Below are 18,019 nucleotides of genomic sequence, written 5' to 3'. Positions count from 1 at the left end.
TATTTACAAAACTTAGTACAGTCACAGCAAACCAACCTACCATTAAAGACTTGATATTTTTACATGCGCCGACTGTACCATGCTGTTTTACATACTGTACCATGAAATTATATGTAAGTTATTTCTGTATTTGTGTGCTTTTTGTTCAGGTTAAATAGTATTAGAAACATTATTTTTTTTCATCTAACACTTGCATAAGTCCATACCTTTACACTTTTCATTTACTAATACAACCATTGACTTATCTATTTTATTATACCTACATCAAATTATAATATCCACTTAGGATTGTAGCCTCAAACGTCTTTGTTTGCATTACCAATTCAGTTCGACACTATAGTCCTGTGAGCACGTAGAATTTTGTTCAATGACCCCAAGCTACCCATCCTTATCGCTCGCGCGTAATTATGTTGCTGTCGCGCTCGCACACTCACTGCGGGCACCCGTCGCACAGCCGCGACAGCAATATATGTAATTACGCGCGAGCGATAAGGATGGGTAGCTTGGGGTCATTGGACAAAATTCTATGTGCTCACAGACCGGGCTTTATAACTATACATACATGTTTGTTTTATTTATGTATCAATTATGTTTTGAGACACACTTGTACTTCTAGATTTCCGTACTTTACGAACCACCACCACACATTCCTAATAGTTGAAAACTAAGGATATGTTAATAAATTTATATCTCAAAGCGATTTGGTCCATTCAAAATACCAATCTTGGTAAACGTACAGAAACCTATCGCTTATGCAACATGTCACAACTTCCAAGTTATTAGTTTATCAGTTTGAGTTTCCACGCTATGAGCTTTTTCCAATTTGTATTTATCTAAGGTGTGCCACGATATTTTAAAAACAATCATGTGACAAGGTAGACAAAGGATATAGATATCTACTTTAACTATAACTATACAAAAAAAGGAATAACTCTGACACACCCCATACCGCATTTGTATTTTTTAAATCTACACTACAATAATAAACAATCAGTCTTGAACCAAAATACACCTTTAACAACTATTGACACTCAACAAATAAGTTAAAAACTCTGTACACAGTGTACATACCTTAGGCCTAGTTATGTGATGCTAAAGTTAACACGTTCGTGGACACAAGAACAACTTACTTAAGTGGGTAGTTTGTAAAATGATAGTAGATAAATCCTTATTAGGTATTTCCCCTTGCTAGATGTCGACGTTTGTCATGCTAAATTTGTAACAAGCAAATCAGTACTCTAGCTAGGGCCTATTGAAGTTGTATCCACGAAAGTTTTAAACATTAATTACACTTATAAACCCTTAGTTGTAATAAAATTGCCGAAATGTTACAAATTGTACTCTATTTGACAACTAGGTATATTTTACATTCTTAAAACAATAGCAATGTCTGCAACTTTTATCCCTTAGTATATTTATTAAAATGGAATAAATAAAATTATGTAAAAAAAAATAACTTGTTAATGGATTCAACAGCATTAAATTGGGGGCCATAGTTGTTATTATAATATGATTATAAAATTTGAGCTAAGCACAAATACGAGTATAAGTAGCAGACATTTCTACGTATAAAATGCTATTGCAACCTATAGTAATTATTAAGACGTCCTATCTATTAGCTTACTCTAGTCTAACAACATCACAGATAACATTACAACAGAAATAATGATTTGGAATGATTCATTACATTTGATAATTAAACTAATAATTATTAATAATAATTGTGTAGTACATATAATATCGTGTACTTTTATTAGTTGCTTGCCTCGTTATTTTATTAATTAAAAATAATTAAATTTATTTACACACGCTTTAGATCTAAATAAATATAAATAATTTCGAGATGGAAATTCTCAAGAATAATAATTTTAAGAAAGTTTTTAAATAAATAACAAGAACGGAAATAATATTACGATGATACACAGAAGATAAATAATACATCAGAATGTTTTATGTATTTATAGAAAAAGATTGTGTTTCAATATAACTTTAGTATAAAAGCTAAATACCCAAGTAGGTATTAAGGTATAACGTCTCTGGCAGTGTTCTTCTATTTCATCGGTCAATTTGTATAGTGATGTGATGTAATTTACTTACTAAGTTACCACGAGATAGGTAGCTACTCAGTATCAAACAATATCAACATACTAAGCAGCTTGGCTCGTATTGACATGATTGGTAACTTTGTCTTCTAGTCCAGTCAATGAATGCCTTAACGACGGTGTAGAGAGAAATCCGTGGAACACAATTTCTGACCTCGGGACTTTATTTAGCCTAGTTAGGTGGTGAACATAGCAAAAGTCCCCGCCCTTAGCCCTTGAGCCGGCGGGGAGAGGGGGGTTTAAAGGTACCACTTTTCGGTTTTTCGCTTAATCCTCGGAAACTATGCGTCCTAGTGACATGACTACTATGAACCAAAAAAAGCTTATTCAATTTGCTACAGGCGAGACCGTCAAGTTTTTCTATATCTTGTATAGTTTTTGCGGCATCTGCTCTAGAAGGTCTGTAAAATTGGAAATTTAATTTTTGTCTTACATGTTCCTATCAGGAGAAAATCGACTAAATCAACATTGAGCAAACACTATAGACATGCGGGAGCATGTTAAGCCTAGTTCCAGGGAGGGGACTGCACCGTGCGTATATTTATACGAACCAATTGGAGCCACTTTTGACTCCTCATCATTCAAAAACTACTGTGCATTAACTCTTCAAATTTGGCTCATGTATTGAGACTTGCAAGATATACATCAGCTTTAAATTTCATAAATATACCTCAAACGGTTATTTAGGTATTGACGTTCAAAAATCGACATTTAGAACACTAAAATCTATCTATCACCTGTGAAATGTTAAAATTTACTGGTTTTTTATTTGTTCCTTTGTATTTACACATCTACCTATCTGGATGCCAAATTTGAACCTTCGAGATCATCTAGAAGTGGTTAGAATTTGGTATATAGGTCAGACATGTAGATTTTTGGACGTCAATACCTAAAGAACCGTTTGAGGCATATTTATGAAATTTGAAGCTGATGTATATCTTGCAAGTCTCAACACATGAGCCAAATTTGAAGTGTTAATGCACAGTAGTTTTTGAGTGATGAGGAGTCAATAGTGGCTCAAAGTGGTTCGTCTAAATATACGCACGGTGCAGTCTCCTCTCTGGAACTAGGCTTAACATGCTCCCGCATGTCTAGAATGATTGCTCAATGTTGATTTAGTCGATTTTCTCCTGATGGGAACATGTAAGACAAAAATAAAATTTCCACTATTACAGACCTTCTAGAGCAGATGCCGCGAAAACTATACAATTTATCAAAAAAGTTGACTATCTCACCTGTAGCAAATTGAATATGCCTTTTTTGGTTCATAGTAGTCATGTCACTAGGATGCATAGTTTCCGCGGATTAAGCGAAAAACCGAAAAGTGGCACCTTTAAACCCCCCTCTCCCCGCCGGCTTAAGGGCTAAGAACGGGGACTTTTGCTATGTTCACCTCCTAACTAGTCTAAATAAAGTCCTGAAGTCAGAAATTGTGTTCTATAGTTTTCCATCTATAATGCTTTATTGACTGGACTATTCCTTCCGTTAAATAGATAAGAAGCTCTCACTGTTACTAATGCTGACAGAGCATTCTTCCAAAAACGCAAGTGAAAACTTTTTCGAACACCAACCACACCAGCTACTGAGATTTCATACTCAATTACCATTTGGTATTCCAGTCACCATCAAAATCATTACGGTCACATAATCTACATACTTATAGATGCTCGCTACACTCTAAAGCTGCGTTACAATACCCGTTGCTAGTGACGTTCCCGTTGGCAACGCCGTTGCCGTTCACGACGTTGGTCCCGTTCGCAACGTTGCCGACGTTGCCGTTGGTCTTCTCGCCGCGGACCACGAGGTCCACCGACGGTACTATGGCGTTGCCGCTCTTTCCGCCAGGCGGGCGGTAGAACCACCACGCAAGGAAGAAGAAGAGAACGGAGCAGAGCTTTCCGATTAGCGCCAGAGCCAACATGTATCTGAAAATTAATAATAATAAGTAAATCAAGATGAATTAGTTTAGTTATATCCCCAGTCATATTTGAAGACAAAGCAATAATCGTCAGTTACGATCACGAAAGGCCCATAAAGTTAGTCGTGCCGCAGGCCTGGTCATACAGTGAGATCGACACGTCGTACGTAATTAACTCTGGTTCACTATACCTAGCACGCGCCGCAGGACTGAGCCTCCTGCTATAGGATTTATTGTATCAAGCGCGAAGGACCATCCCTTCGTATGGGGGGCTAACATTACCAGCTCATGTTAACGTTATCATACAGCAGGTAGGCCCCAGTGGCGCCGTAGGGCTGGTCCCACAGCGAGCACGACAGGTCGATGAGGAAGCCTTTACTTCACTAAAGACCAAGACGCGCGAAAGACCAGACCTTCAGATAAGGGGGCTAATGTTACCTGCTCATGTTGACGTTGTTATAAAGCAGGCAAGTATCAGTGGCGCCTCAGGTCTGGTCAATGAGGAACCCTTTGGTTCACAATTGCTAACATCGAAGATCAGGCTCACCTGTTCATGTTAAAATTGTCATACAGAAGGCAGGCCCCGGTGATTTTGTCCTCGGCAAGAAAGGTTGATGAGCAAGACTTCACTTTACCCAGCGCAAGGACTAGACCTTCAGATAGGGGGGCTAACGTTACCTGCTCATGTTGACGTTGTCATACAGCAGGCAGGCACCGGTGGCGCCGCACGCCTGGTCCCACAGCGAGCACGATAGGTCGATGAGGAAGCCACAATGGTTCACTATCCTAGTCCAAAATATGGGACCTTCAGGTGGGCAGGCTATCATTACCTGCTCATGTTGACGTTGTCATACAACAAGCAGGCACCAGTGGCGCCACAGGCCTGGTCCCACAGCGAGCAGGACAGGTCGATGAGGAAGCCGAACAGCAGCGGCGCGGGGATGGTGCCCAGCAGACGCACCTTGATCCACTGGATGCCCAGCGCGAACGAGCGCTGGTCTTCCCGCACGCATCTGGAAAAGAAGTTTAAAAGGATTGGAAGATGCCCCAACTCGTAGGCTAGTGTGGGGAGTGTAAGCCAAAGCCACCATTTTTTTCTGGTAAATTAGAGAAGGTTATTCTCCTGAAGGGGAGACCTGATAATGATGGTGATTGAAGATTTCTTATCTTGCAAAAGTGTCAAAATTCTATGAAACTTCTTTTTATCGTCAGTCGTGACGTGAAGGAGTAGTTAGTAGGGCAAGTAATATTTTCGACTCTGATGTTTCGTCTGTTTCTCTCTCTCTCTTCTCTATCTACTCTTGCATGGAAAAATATATCAGAACAGCCTATTATCGTGTCTAGGCTAGACCTAACCTGCCTCTCCAACCCGTCTGGCCAGCGTGGGGAGTGTAAGCCAAATCCTCAATTTGCCTCTGGTAAATTAGAGGGTCGTGCTCCTGCAGGATGATGATAAGACTAGACCTTTGGTTTGAATAAATTGTAACGACATATCAGAAAGACAGCATAGAGGAAATGCTACACTTTCCGAAGAGAACCAACCTCAAAGTAGCGGAGAGCGCGGGCATGGTGGCGAGGAAGGTGAACAGCATGACGCAGAAGGACAGGAACACGAACAGCCACAGGTACGGGCAGTCCGTGCTGCACGGGCTGTTGATGGCTTCGTACGACGTCGACGAGTTCGCTGCAACAAACGACTCTATTAAAATTGCAATGGCGCTTATTTTGTGTGCAGAAAACAATTATAACCGAAAGACACGGGGCTTTGTTAACAGGACTTATCACTTGGCGCTATTCAAGAGTAGGTAGGTCGATTGAGTGCCGAGAACTCTGTCAAATAGACTGCACACTTCTAAAGTTAGATCCCTCTAGACAAAGTCTATATGTAAGAACGTCACAGTCTTAATTCCGCTTCGCTCCAGATTTTTTGGTCAGTTAGGAGTCAATTTACCTACTTACGAATTGATTAGAATATTAGATACTTTGATTTGGGCGGTAGAAAAACCGTCCTTGTCGCACACCGGCGCGTAGCGGGTGCCTTAAGATAACTCTTTAGATTAGAATCGTCTGCAAAGCACACCTGCTATTGAACAAGGTATCCATCTCTACTCACCTCCATCGAGCTTGTAAGTGGGCAGCGTCCCGTTTATCGGCGCGATACAGTCGCAGCGTCGGAACAGCTGCGCGGTGCCGGCCAGCGTTCGCTCGTGACACCCGGCGTGACAGGCTGAGTAATACACGACGCTGTCCGTAGCGGGCGTCTAAAGAGAGAACTTTTCGTAGTCGTCTGCAAAGCACACCTGCTGTGGACAATGCGTCCTTCTCCACCTACCTCCATCAAGTTTCCAAGTGGGCAGTGTCCCGTGTATCGGCGCAATGCAGTCGCAGCGTCGGAACAGCTGCGCGGTGCCGGCCAGCGTTCGTTCGTCACACCCGGCGTGACACGCTGAGTAATAAACGACGCCGTCGGTAGCGGGCGTCTAAAGAGAGAACTCTTCGTAGTCGTCTGCAAAGCACATTTTCTGTGAACAATGGCATCCATCTCTACTCACCTCCATCGAGCTTGTAAGTGGGCAGCGTCCCGTTAAGCGGCGATATGCAGTCGCAGCGTCGGAACAGCTACGCGGTGCCGGCCAGCGTTCGCTCGTGACACCCGGCGTGACAGGCTGAGTTGTATACGACGCCGTCGGCGCCGCACACTGGCGTGTAGTCATCTAAAGAGAAAACTGCAGTCGTTTGCAAAGCACACCAGCTGTGAACGTCTGTCTCTACCTGCCTCCATCGAGCTTGTAAGCAGGCAGCGTCCCGTTTATCGGCGCAATACAGTCGCAGCGTCGGAACAGCTGCGCGGTGCCGGCCAGCGTTCACTCGTGTCGTGACACCCGGCGTGGCAGGCCGAGTAATATACGACGCCGTCCGTAGCGGGTGTCTAAAGAGAGAACTCTTCGTAGTCGTCTGCAAAGCACACCTGCTGTGAACAAAGCATCCATCTCTACTCACCTCCATCAAGCTTGTATGTGGGCAGCGTCCCGTTTATCGGCGCTATACAGTCGCAGCGTCGGAACAGCTGCGCGGTGCCGGCCAGCGTTCGCTCGTGACAGCCGGCGTGGCAGGCTGAGTAGTACACGACGCCGTCGGCGCCGCACACCGGCGCGTAGCGGGAGTCCGCGCAGCCGCAGCCTGAGTTGCAGCTGGCGGAAAGCCGGTCGCCGCTGGAAATTAAGTAGCATTTAAGAAGGTGTAGTTAAATTGGATCTATGATGGATCGAGATTGCTCAGAAGATGACTGTTTACCATACCTTGAAGGTCGTAGGGTTAAAATAAGAGTTCGGAATCACAGAGGAAGGCAGGCCACTCCAGGATTCAAACGGCACCGCCATTTCCATGCACCGCACCGCAAAACTTATCAAGTGAGGGCCAAGTTTGTATTACAAATCCTACAGCGTCTGTGCAATCTCACAGCCTGAATACTAAAATCTATTATCTAGCGAGCCCACTCACCCCGGCACAGCAGGCGAGTTGTACCGCACCGTGACACCCGCAAAGGGGTAGTCGTCGCATGTTAGCACGAAGCTGACGGTGAAGACAGCGGCAATGACGGTGGCCGCTACGCACAGCCGGATGATGCCGGCGCACGACAGCCGCCAGCGCTTCACCAGCCAGCCGCCCGCGAACGTGCCGCCACCGCCCGCTGGCACCGTTATCACTCCTGGAAAGTTTTATTTAAGTAAGATTGTACCTGGTCTATTGTTTTCAGAAGCCACAGTCTACGTCTAAGATTGAGTAGCCATAAATTCTGACCTTATCATCATATATCCTCTAATGTCAAGAGTGGCGCTACTTAGCAGACAGCAATAGCAGAAAGAAGTGAATGTTTATGTTTTACTTAACTTTCATAAATATCAAATTGGATGCATGAATAATACGGATTAGACTCTTTTGCGTCACTGGAAAAATCTAATCAAGTGAAAATAAACTTCCGAGACCTTAACTTGCCGAACTGGAAAAAATCCCTACTCGTAACTTTGTTTTTTTTATCGACTTCTAAAAAGGAGGAGTTGTTTTTTTGCCAGATTGCATGCTTTTAGGGCAAACATAGTTTATCTACTGCTACTACTTACCTAAAAGTAGCGCCGCTTCAGAAGCGCTAACCGCGAACTGATTCTCAATAAGCTTAGGCAGGAACGCAGCGAAGCCCGATATGAGCATGCCCTCGCTGGCACCTGCTAGATTCAGGAACAGGAACGTGGGATTCCGCAGCAGCGCTGCAGCGGCGCGCGGCAGCTCGTGGAGAGCGCTGAAAGCCGCTGACTTGGACGCCGCGCCCTCGTGGGCTTCGGAAACTTTTGACGCTCGGATTTCGTCGGCACCTGTGCAGGTAAAATTTACATTAACTACTCACACAACTTTGTTACAAACAATCATTTTTGAAGGCAGCAATTTTTTTTTCTTAAAAATATTTTCGAAGTTGAGCTCTCAAATACCTACTTAAATGCGGGTAGGTAGGTGTTTATCGAAAGACAAACCTGTCTACCCTCGTAATACGTTTGACACTGTTACCACTGTACCTCTAGCACGAAAAACTTTCTTCTTCGAATCGTTTGCGTAAGTGATAAAATTTGATATCCAGCCTTCGAATTCAACGATAACACGATAACGTGACGATCTCGATTGTCAAAATAACTTTCGTGCTACGTTTAGGTACGTCACGTTCACAGGGGCGTACTAAATCTTTTGATGGCGATTAGACTAAGCAAACGATTCGAAGTGAAAGTGTTTCGTGCTAGAGGTACTGTCCACTAATACACTCGAACTTGTTCTCATTACACAAAAGTAACTATAATCGATCACGATAAAGGTCCGATTGCGAGCATGGTATTACCTGGCAGCTCATAAGGGAAGGCCAGCAGTGGGACAGCGACGATGAGGCACAGTACGGCTGATAGAATGAATCCCACCCACCACGCACCAATCCACACCGAGCTCGCCGGAGTGATTCCCAACCTGAATATAACGGAGAACATTTTAATTGCAAGGGTTGTTTTTCATGCCCTCCTATATTCGTGAAACGTAAAAGAAAACAATTTTTATTTCATAGTAGGTAAGAGACTATCTACCTGCTTCGCATAGATTTCACAACCATCTAAGAAAGTATTAGCCTTAACGTTGACCTAGAGATCGCCTCTGTCACCCTTTGCTTAAGGAGTTAGTTATTATGCTTTAAATAATCAAATCCTGGCCCTATAATACTTACTCAGCAAATTGCTACAGTATGCAGTACCTATGCACCCTTGATGAGCCGTTGCGTATGTATATGTCAACGTGAAATTGTAAACTCTGTCAGTTTATAATATAACGCGTTAGATTGTAAACTAACAGTGTGTTAGGTTAGGTTAGATTGTAATTTAACTACGTCAGTTTATAATCTGACGGAATTCACAATTTTACGGTTACATATAGGTAGGTAGGTACGTATGTCTACACCTGTATCAATAAGAACGCGAACTTTCCATAAAGTTTGGCACTCAAATGCCGGATAAGCGCAATGTCGCGGCGTTTCAAGGCTTGCGTGGATAATAGCACCTCATTTCGAAGGTATCATGCATGTCATTAGAGAGTTTTAGGTCGGTTCATATCTTGCAATTTCGAACTCCTCTTTGCAGGTTACACCTAATGCTTTGACTGATACATCAAAAAGGGTAATTAAATTATAATAAGTAAAGTATATTCTATGTCTAGGAAGGAAGTTCGCCTGGCCGTGGCTTTAGTGTAGTCCGTAGTCCGTCCACGAGGCCAGGTGGTCGGCATTAATTAATTTTACCCAATAGAGCAAATCTCTCTATTAAGTTTTGACTACTTGAGTAAACATGAATATACCTTCTTATGTAAACGAAGTAAATGCATCTGTGTTGTGAGTCAAGTCACTCAACTCAAGTCAAGTCTGCTGTTATGACTTGTCGTAATTACGCGGCAACAGCCGGTGTTTTCTTATGCAAATCTGACCGATGCTCTCAGTGCAGACGGACTCACTTGAGAAGAGGTCCTATTCTGGAGTCAGTAGACTTGAAGGCATTCGAAAACAATTTCAAATACTGAGCTTCCTTGTACACTACAATATTATGTAGGCAAGTAAAAAGATTTTCGGGGGAAGTTGATTTGTCTTCAAAAGAGAATATGAATCAGGTACGTTTATGAAAGTAGAAAACTATCCTATAATAGGTACTACATAGTGGCATTAAGAATTGAAACTGTGTGCTAACAGTTTTTTTAGTTACAGGTGATGATAAATATTTGTGTAACAATTTGTCTCTCTCCAATACACACGTCTCTATGTTATGTCAACTCTCTATCACCTATCTTTTTCACTACTTACAACAAGAATATAAATTACAATAATTCAGTTTCAGTAAAACCAAAATCGTAGGATCGAGTCAAGAATCGGCTCCAGGGTCCTTATGAAAACAAAGTGGACGTCTATGGGCTGCGGAGATGAATTAAAACAATACGCCGATCTCGGCCATTGAATTGCAAATGGCCTCACCCTACGTCTGTTTTTATTTCAAAAACAAGTTCTTTCGGTCCAACAATAAACTTCAGAGTTTGTTCTAAAGTTTATCCAACCAAGTTCTGTGTAAGTAAGCAAGCGCCATATCGGCAAAAAAAGAAGTTAAGAAATTATGATTAATCGCATAACGAATTCATATTACCTAAGCTTAGATTTCTTAATTTTAATTAACTCTCATCTCTTCCAATCACAACATGAAATAAAAATAGGTACTGGCTGGTATTGGGTTTAAGAAGCTTTACAACTCCAGCTTTATAATGAAATCAAATTTTCAAATTACGAACGCGCCATAAATTAAAAGTGAAGCCATACCGAAAAGGTCGTTCAAAACTCGGCGCGCGGAAAATCATATTTCGTTGCAGAAGCCATGGAAGTATAAACGGGGAATTAATTTGGCTGAAAAGTTGCTTGGAGAGCGCACAATGAGATGAAAGCGAGAGGGCAAGTTGGCTGAATGAAGCCGCGCCATCGCCGGTGAAATATTAAAAACGCAGGACTGCCGTGCGCGGGAAAACGACTCATTTTGAGGTTATGCGCTCTCTTCATCTCTGTTGGTTGGACACAAATTGAGTTGTTAACCGAACAAAATTAAATAAGAGACTACGACTTATTTAGAAAGGATTTTAAATGATCAAGGAATATTTTTTTAGACTGATAAGTTCCTACGAGTATACGCACTTAGTTTCAATTTTATTCTTCTTTGTAAAAAAGCATGGCATTTCATCAAAACTGTTCACAGTTTGCAGTAAACAACAATAGTTTTGTAAGTGAGGTAATTTAAGTAACATACCTAATAATCAACCAGTTTAACAGCATAATAAAATGTCAAAATACTTACCTACTCGTAAAAGTCAATTTAAATCACAAACTTACGTGTCAGAGTCGACGGTGACGAAGTCCGTGTAGATCTTCAGCATCTGTCCTCCGAGCACGTAGCCCAGCGCTGGGCCCACCACTGCCATCGTGTAGTACACGCCTGTCAACAATGTTATTACAAGTTTGAACTGGACGGAACTTTTCACTCTGACATTATCTGGGCAAGCCAACAAAAAAGAAGTTGTTAGGGAAGATCATTTTACGAGTATACATAAAGTCACTAACAAAACTGAGCCCGCAACTTCGTACGCGTGAGAATAGTTTTTCCCGTTTTCGCAACATTTTTCATTGAAATTCTGTTCCCATTTTAAGTATTGCTCGTGACGTGATGGTATACTCGTATAGCCTCTCGATAAATGGGTTATTATTTATTATCAAACACAAAAATAGTCCATCAAATTAATGACCAGTTGTTATTGAGATTAGCGCGTTTAACCAAACAAACAGCTGAAGAGTTTCTTCAGCTTTATAATTTTCACGATAAGAAAATTCGTGTTTTATTTGGAAATTGTACTGTGAACATATTAAGTAGGTGCTCGTATGTATGCATTTATGTATGTGCATAGCCCTTGAAGAGCCTGTGAAAGCTTGTTTGAAAGGTTAATGGTGAGGAAATCGACACCTAGGGTGCGTTGCTCTCGTGCACTAAAAGATTTCAGTGTTTCCCGCGAGTGCGGGCGACACTCCGCATTGTTCCGAGTTCCGAACAAACACCATCGGCGATATCACGTTCCTCGGAGTCTTAGGACCACTTGAGGGCTGTATTTTCACAGTTAAAAGCCGGGGGAGGGGTTGTAGTCCAGTGGTATAGCTGCTGGTATAGTATGTTTAGTTACTACATCTTTTCAGTTGAAAATGTAAAGTTAAAACATTATTGTCTCACAAAAGATAACTTGTTTTTACAAAAGACCCAGTGCGGTAGACTGGTAAGAAAAATAGAATAAGTAAACAGAACAAAAATTAAAATATGCGACGGTTCAAGTACCTAGCAAATGAACGAACAATTTTCATGGTAGCGGGGCTACAATACACAAATGAACAGTGATCCTTTAGTTGGCATCAGAATAGCGGACATAAGGTAATCAAGGCACGTTATATTCCCCATTAAAGTAATACAATCGGGCTTTGTTCCCGTTCCCGCCATTCACGGGGGAATGAAACGTCAGTCAGGAACGTATCCGAATCGAATAATATCGGATTCGAGTCGTCACCTACACAAGGAACAATGGGGCGAAACCGATCTATCCCGGGTAAATAAACATCGCCGGCGGATTGGTTCCGTCAGAGGTCTAGTGTGGGTGGTAACAGAAACCAGAATTTTATTGTGCTTTGATACCAATACCAAAATTAGAGACATTGAAATTAGTTTTTCATTGAAATCTGACTAAGGCAAGTCTGAAACTTTCAGCCCTTGAATGATTTTTCAATGAACTAAATTAATTACTTACTCTATATACCCTATCAAACAAATATTACGAATAAATTAGATATTTTGATTTTAATTTGAAACAATGCTGACTAAATTAATTTGTGCTTTATAACTGTAATCAAAATTCACTCAAACCAGTAGATAATTCTACCATTATTTAATAAATAAATAAATAAATAAATATCTTTGGACATTTTACACTACGCCGCTAGCCCCAAACTAAGCAAAGCTTGTACTATTATTTATTTATTTAATCTTGAATGCCATATTACCTACATACCTATGGCGAACTTACTGCCACAAGTAAGGCTTTTTTTGCTAGATAATCTTAGTTAAAAGTCAGGCAGATAACCAATTAAATCACTGAAAGAAAGAAATAGTACAAACCTATTTCATTATTTACTGAATTCTAATGTTCTAATGACACTTTTTAATTCCGAGTTTTCCGGCCAATTTAGGTTCTGGTATCTTGCTAGAACGTACCATTATACATAGTTTCTGGTATCTAATCCTGAAGTGTGCCTGCACTCCGGCCGAGACGTCACCGCGCGGCATGCATCGGAAATGCAGCCAAATGCATTTCCGCAATCGCAACTCGATTAATTGCATAGGTAAATTGACAACGCGCTGAGCCGGAATCATCGGGACTCGGGAGTGTGCCAGCCTTAGATGGATCCTTCTAACTATAGCTAGGTAAGTCATCATCATCATCATCTCAGCCATAGGACGTCCACTGCTGAACATAGGCCTCCCCCAATGATTTCCACAATGGCCCGTTGGTGGCGACCTGCATCCAGCGCCTTCCCGCTACTAGCTACAGGTAAATAGCACTAAGTGACGTATTCTTTGAAGCAAGATTACCTACAAATTTATTTTTGAAAATTTAAAATAATTACGCATTTTCTTTTACTTGTAATTATACTATGTACTGGTTCTCGATTCACAACACAATTTATTAAAAACCGTATTTACAAAAAAATACTTGTCAATATTTTGTGTCATAAAATAAAATGGGCCTTGAAATATTTTTGTAATTAAAATTATAGTTCTAGTTAATGATACTTATTACATTGACAATTAAAGAGGTAATTTATGTCCATAAACATTATAATTTTATTAAAGATATTAAGTTTCGACTTGACATTATTTTATATAATATTTCCACGTAATTTATTAGTGGCATTATTGAACTCAACAGACTTATCGATGCATTAGTATCTTTAGGAACTCAATGTTTATTAAACCATTAAAAATAAAATGCAACATTACGTCACTAAGCGCTAAAAGAGCTTACCTAACACCATCATGAGCTAAAAGCCTATAGCAATATTTCCCGGCGTTCACAAAGTGGCTTGTCAAACTGTACCTTATGGCCATAAAAATAAAGTCGCCGAGCATGTGGATTGTGCGAGATACGGTTACGACCGCAGGCGCACATAACGTGGAGTGCTTTCCTCTGTAGCGGCTCCCGCGGCGCTGCGACTCTATGGCTCCAAGATGACGTTAATGTACACACAAATTACTGATATAAGCACCAGGCTTGATGGCATAAAGTTTTGTTACATATTTTAGTAAGCCAATGTAAATTTAGACTTGCATGGGAACAGCGGTAGCTTCATAGATGAAACCATACGTACCTACTTAACAAGACTCCAATGAACAAGATTCTATTTTGTAGTCACTTCGGTAGAACACCCTATTTTTTTAAGTAAAAAAGAAAATGTTATGAATCAGTGATTGTAGAGCGAAGAAAGCATTAAACGTGCGTGTAAAACTTTTCGCCACTTTACTTAGTTGTCGCTTAGGTAAAGCAGTTACTTTCAGCTTTGTTTAGTTAAAGGAGCTTTCAGTTTATTATACTTGCACTGACGTATTGCAAACGTTACACATATCACTGTTACATTGTCTTTATGAGGTAGGTAAGTGATGGATGTACCTTCCAAAAGTGTACAATCAAACTTTTTAAGTATGCCTAAATCTCTCTCAGATGTTGCGTTATAAGTCAAAGATTTTCTTACAGTGCTTCTTTTCAACACTGACCCATTTCTTTTCCCGAATCAGTGGTACGGTTAAATTAAAACTGGGACATGTAAAAGCGCTTTTTAGAAGTGTTGCAGAAATTAATTAATTTTATGACTTTACGACTTTTAGTTAAACAATCAAGGTACATATTACGCAAAACTGACGGCCGATGGGGCAGCAAGGTTCTGGAGTGGACGCCGCGGAAAATGCAGCATAGGACGTCCACCCACAAAGTGGACCGAAATGTAGCAGGAAGGCGCTGTACGCAGACCGCCACCAACCGGTCAACTTGGAAATCATTGGGGCCTATGTTCAGCAGTGGACGTCCTATGACTGAAATGATGATGATGATGAATCGACGCACTCACCCAAGTACACTGAGGACATCTTCTTGGACACGTTCTCGTCGATGTACGTGACGCCAAGCGTGAACAGCGGCGTGGCGCCGGCGCCGTGCAGCAGCTGCGCCGCCACAAACACCACCACCGCCCACGAGCCGCTCTCCGCCGCCGCCGGGCCCTGGCAGCGGTGGCTGGACTAAGGACAAAATATCATAATCATAATCATTTATTAATAATATGGAGACAACTAGCACGTAAGTAAGTATAGGTTAAACGCCAAAAAACTCAACTCAAAACGCTCAACTGAGAACGAAGATGCTACCGAGAGAACCAGACAGCAATGGTTCGACTATGGGCCAATGAAGCCACAAACGGCACAATACTACACAACCCTTATTTTTTTGCGCTTGCTTTAAATTCTTTGTGTGTTAAAGCTTTATTTCACTGACAAAGAAAAGAAGGAAACTAAGCTGTTTATTGTACCTAGTCTAGGCGCGTTAGAAATAAATACATTATAAATGGAGGAGGATATTTTTATAACACAATGTGGTAACGAAAATGAAAATAAACAAGAAATAGAGCATCATAAATAAACAAGAAATAGAGCAGAAAGAATCACTTTACGAGTGTGTTGTAGAAATTATAAGTTTATAAACGTAACGCATTATTTATCTCATTTTAGTGAACCCCAAAAATAACTGGTTATTTTTAAAAGGATTTAGACATTACGGCAATAATAGATTTATCAAAAAACGCAACGCGCGTAATAAATGCGCTGTTACGAGCCTAAACGATGCAATTAGAGACGCTTTACGAGCAAATGCCTCAAAAATAATTAAAACGTAAAAGTTGTTTTTCATTTATTTGATAAAAAATTACCAAAAATACCTACCTAATTACGATTAGTTACGTACTTGTGTAATAGAGAACAAAAGCGTAAGTTACGAGCTAAGCTCTATTATAGTCCTCAATAGGATCGGAAATTGTAATCTGTTCCAAGAGCTCGACAAGTATCAAACAACGCGCATCAAATATAGTATTAAATGCGATTAGTCGACAATAGGTGCAGCCACTGGGACCTCGGGGACATAGCCTGACGAAATCCGAAAGCTAATCAAGTCAATATAATTTAATTCTTATAAGAGATGTCCTAATCTATATTTGCGTTTTTCCTGAAAAACGACATGTTTTCGGGAACAATTTTATAGTATGGTTACCTAAACGGCAAATCACGGCAAATTTTTACCTAAATTATTAAGATTTGTACACTGTTTTTTCGCTTATTAAATACTTATTTACTAAACTAGCTCTGCACACACTATTAGGCTGAGTTGCACCATCTTATTTTGACTTTAACAAACGTCAAAAATCTGTCAAAATCCATACAAAAAGCACCGGTTATTGTTAAAGTTACGGTCAAAGTAAGTTGGTGCAACTCAGCCTTAAACCCGCAAAAGTAAAGGAAAAGAACCTACCTACCTCGCTATGAACCTAAGTACCGACATTCAGCAGAACTCAAAAATAGGTTCACCAAACTTGTAATTTGGTGAATAAATATTGAATTACAAGTTACATGACCACCAGTTATTATTCGCGCTCTACACTACAGCGCGCGAACTCGATCTTTTACCTGTAGCGTCGTAGCTCTACATTAATATTATGTGGTGGCTGTTCTCCCCGCTCTCTACCGAAGGACAGGCTCATTGTAGTCACGCCCGAGCGTTCAGCTGGTTTCCTATGGCAACCTGCGATAGCCGTCAACAAATTGCGCCTCGAAGTTGTCGTCTCCCCGCGTCGAGTGGTTGTTAAATGAGATAGAATTGATCTGAGGCACCGATGTGTAAAAATATTTGCAATTACTTTGCTTTAAGCAATAAGTAAGTCATGTTAAGCCACTTCACAATGTTGACTGAAAACCGACAAAGCTGATGTTACAAAGTTTTTGTCAGATTCCATTAAATCTGCGACGCTGGCGGACGTCAAAAAGTTGCAAACAATCCGACGGCTGAGCTTTGATTATTGGCGTTCGATCCCTTTCACGATGCTTTTAGCTGTCGGTAGAAATTCTGGGCAGCTTTGTTTATGTTTTGTTCTGCGGTAGTTAGTTATGTAGGTAATCGTTTATTATGTCTAAGTGGTCGGTTTGCTGAAGCAAGAGACGACAGTCTATGGAAAACAGTATTATTGCACAGAATACAACACGCTTCCCAAAGCAAATTATGCTTTACCAGTACCTAGACATAACCAGGCGTTATCTGGGCCTTCTTGAAGCTAACCTTACGATGACGAAGGTACTCTATTCGTCTGTAGGTAAATACGTCGTCCTGTCACTACGAAAAATCTGAATGTCCAGCACTTACCACAGTCTGATTGACAGCGCATCATCCTCGCGTTCCTCTCCCGCCACTCTATAAGGGGCGACGAGGAAGTGCGGCAGCGCGAAGAGTAGAGAGCCCACGCCCATCAGCACCTGCTGATCTTCTTGTCAATCTTTCAGACCCTACCCAATAAGTTTATGTCATCAACCCTACTGATAGTACCTACCTACTCAGTTTATCTACACAGTCTGGTTAACAGCGCTGATATCCTCAAGCTCCTCGCCCGCCTCTCTGTAGGGGGCCACGAGGAAGTGCGGCAGCGCAAACAGCAGCGAGCCAGCATAAAACTACTAGCCTATTAAATAATGTTGATCACATACCACAGTCTGATTGACAGCGCACACATCCTCAGGCTCCTCGCCCGCCACTCTATAAGGAGCCACGAGGA

The 18,019-nt window shown here is 41.3% G+C and overlaps 1 protein-coding gene across 1 annotated transcript in view; it reads right to left on the bottom strand.

Moving 5' to 3' along the window:
- Positions 1-3,540: 3,540 nt before the first annotated feature.
- The window catches only part of LOC114364333 (Organic anion transporting polypeptide 26F), a 58,749-nt gene continuing 44,270 nt past the window's right edge, over positions 3,541-18,019 (bottom strand). Inside the window, exons 5-13 of the mRNA XM_028320455.1 lie at positions 15,281-15,449; positions 11,459-11,561; positions 8,903-9,024; positions 8,142-8,390; positions 7,522-7,729; positions 7,021-7,232; positions 5,563-5,704; positions 4,851-5,033; positions 3,541-4,027 (exon numbers count right to left, since the gene is read on the bottom strand). Of these exons, the coding sequence (XP_028176256.1) occupies positions 3,760-4,027; positions 4,851-5,033; positions 5,563-5,704; positions 7,021-7,232; positions 7,522-7,729; positions 8,142-8,390; positions 8,903-9,024; positions 11,459-11,561; positions 15,281-15,449 (1,656 nt within the window). The 3' untranslated portion in view covers positions 3,541-3,759. The remainder of the gene's footprint in view (positions 4,028-4,850; positions 5,034-5,562; positions 5,705-7,020; positions 7,233-7,521; positions 7,730-8,141; positions 8,391-8,902; positions 9,025-11,458; positions 11,562-15,280; positions 15,450-18,019) is intronic.

Source organism: Ostrinia furnacalis, unplaced genomic scaffold (assembly GCF_004193835.3).
Source record: "Ostrinia furnacalis isolate ACB-3 unplaced genomic scaffold, ASM419383v2 OfSCF0416, whole genome shotgun sequence".
Taxonomy (NCBI): Eukaryota; Metazoa; Arthropoda; class Insecta; order Lepidoptera; family Crambidae; genus Ostrinia; species Ostrinia furnacalis.
This window is presented reverse-complemented; position numbering and strand designations above follow the sequence as displayed.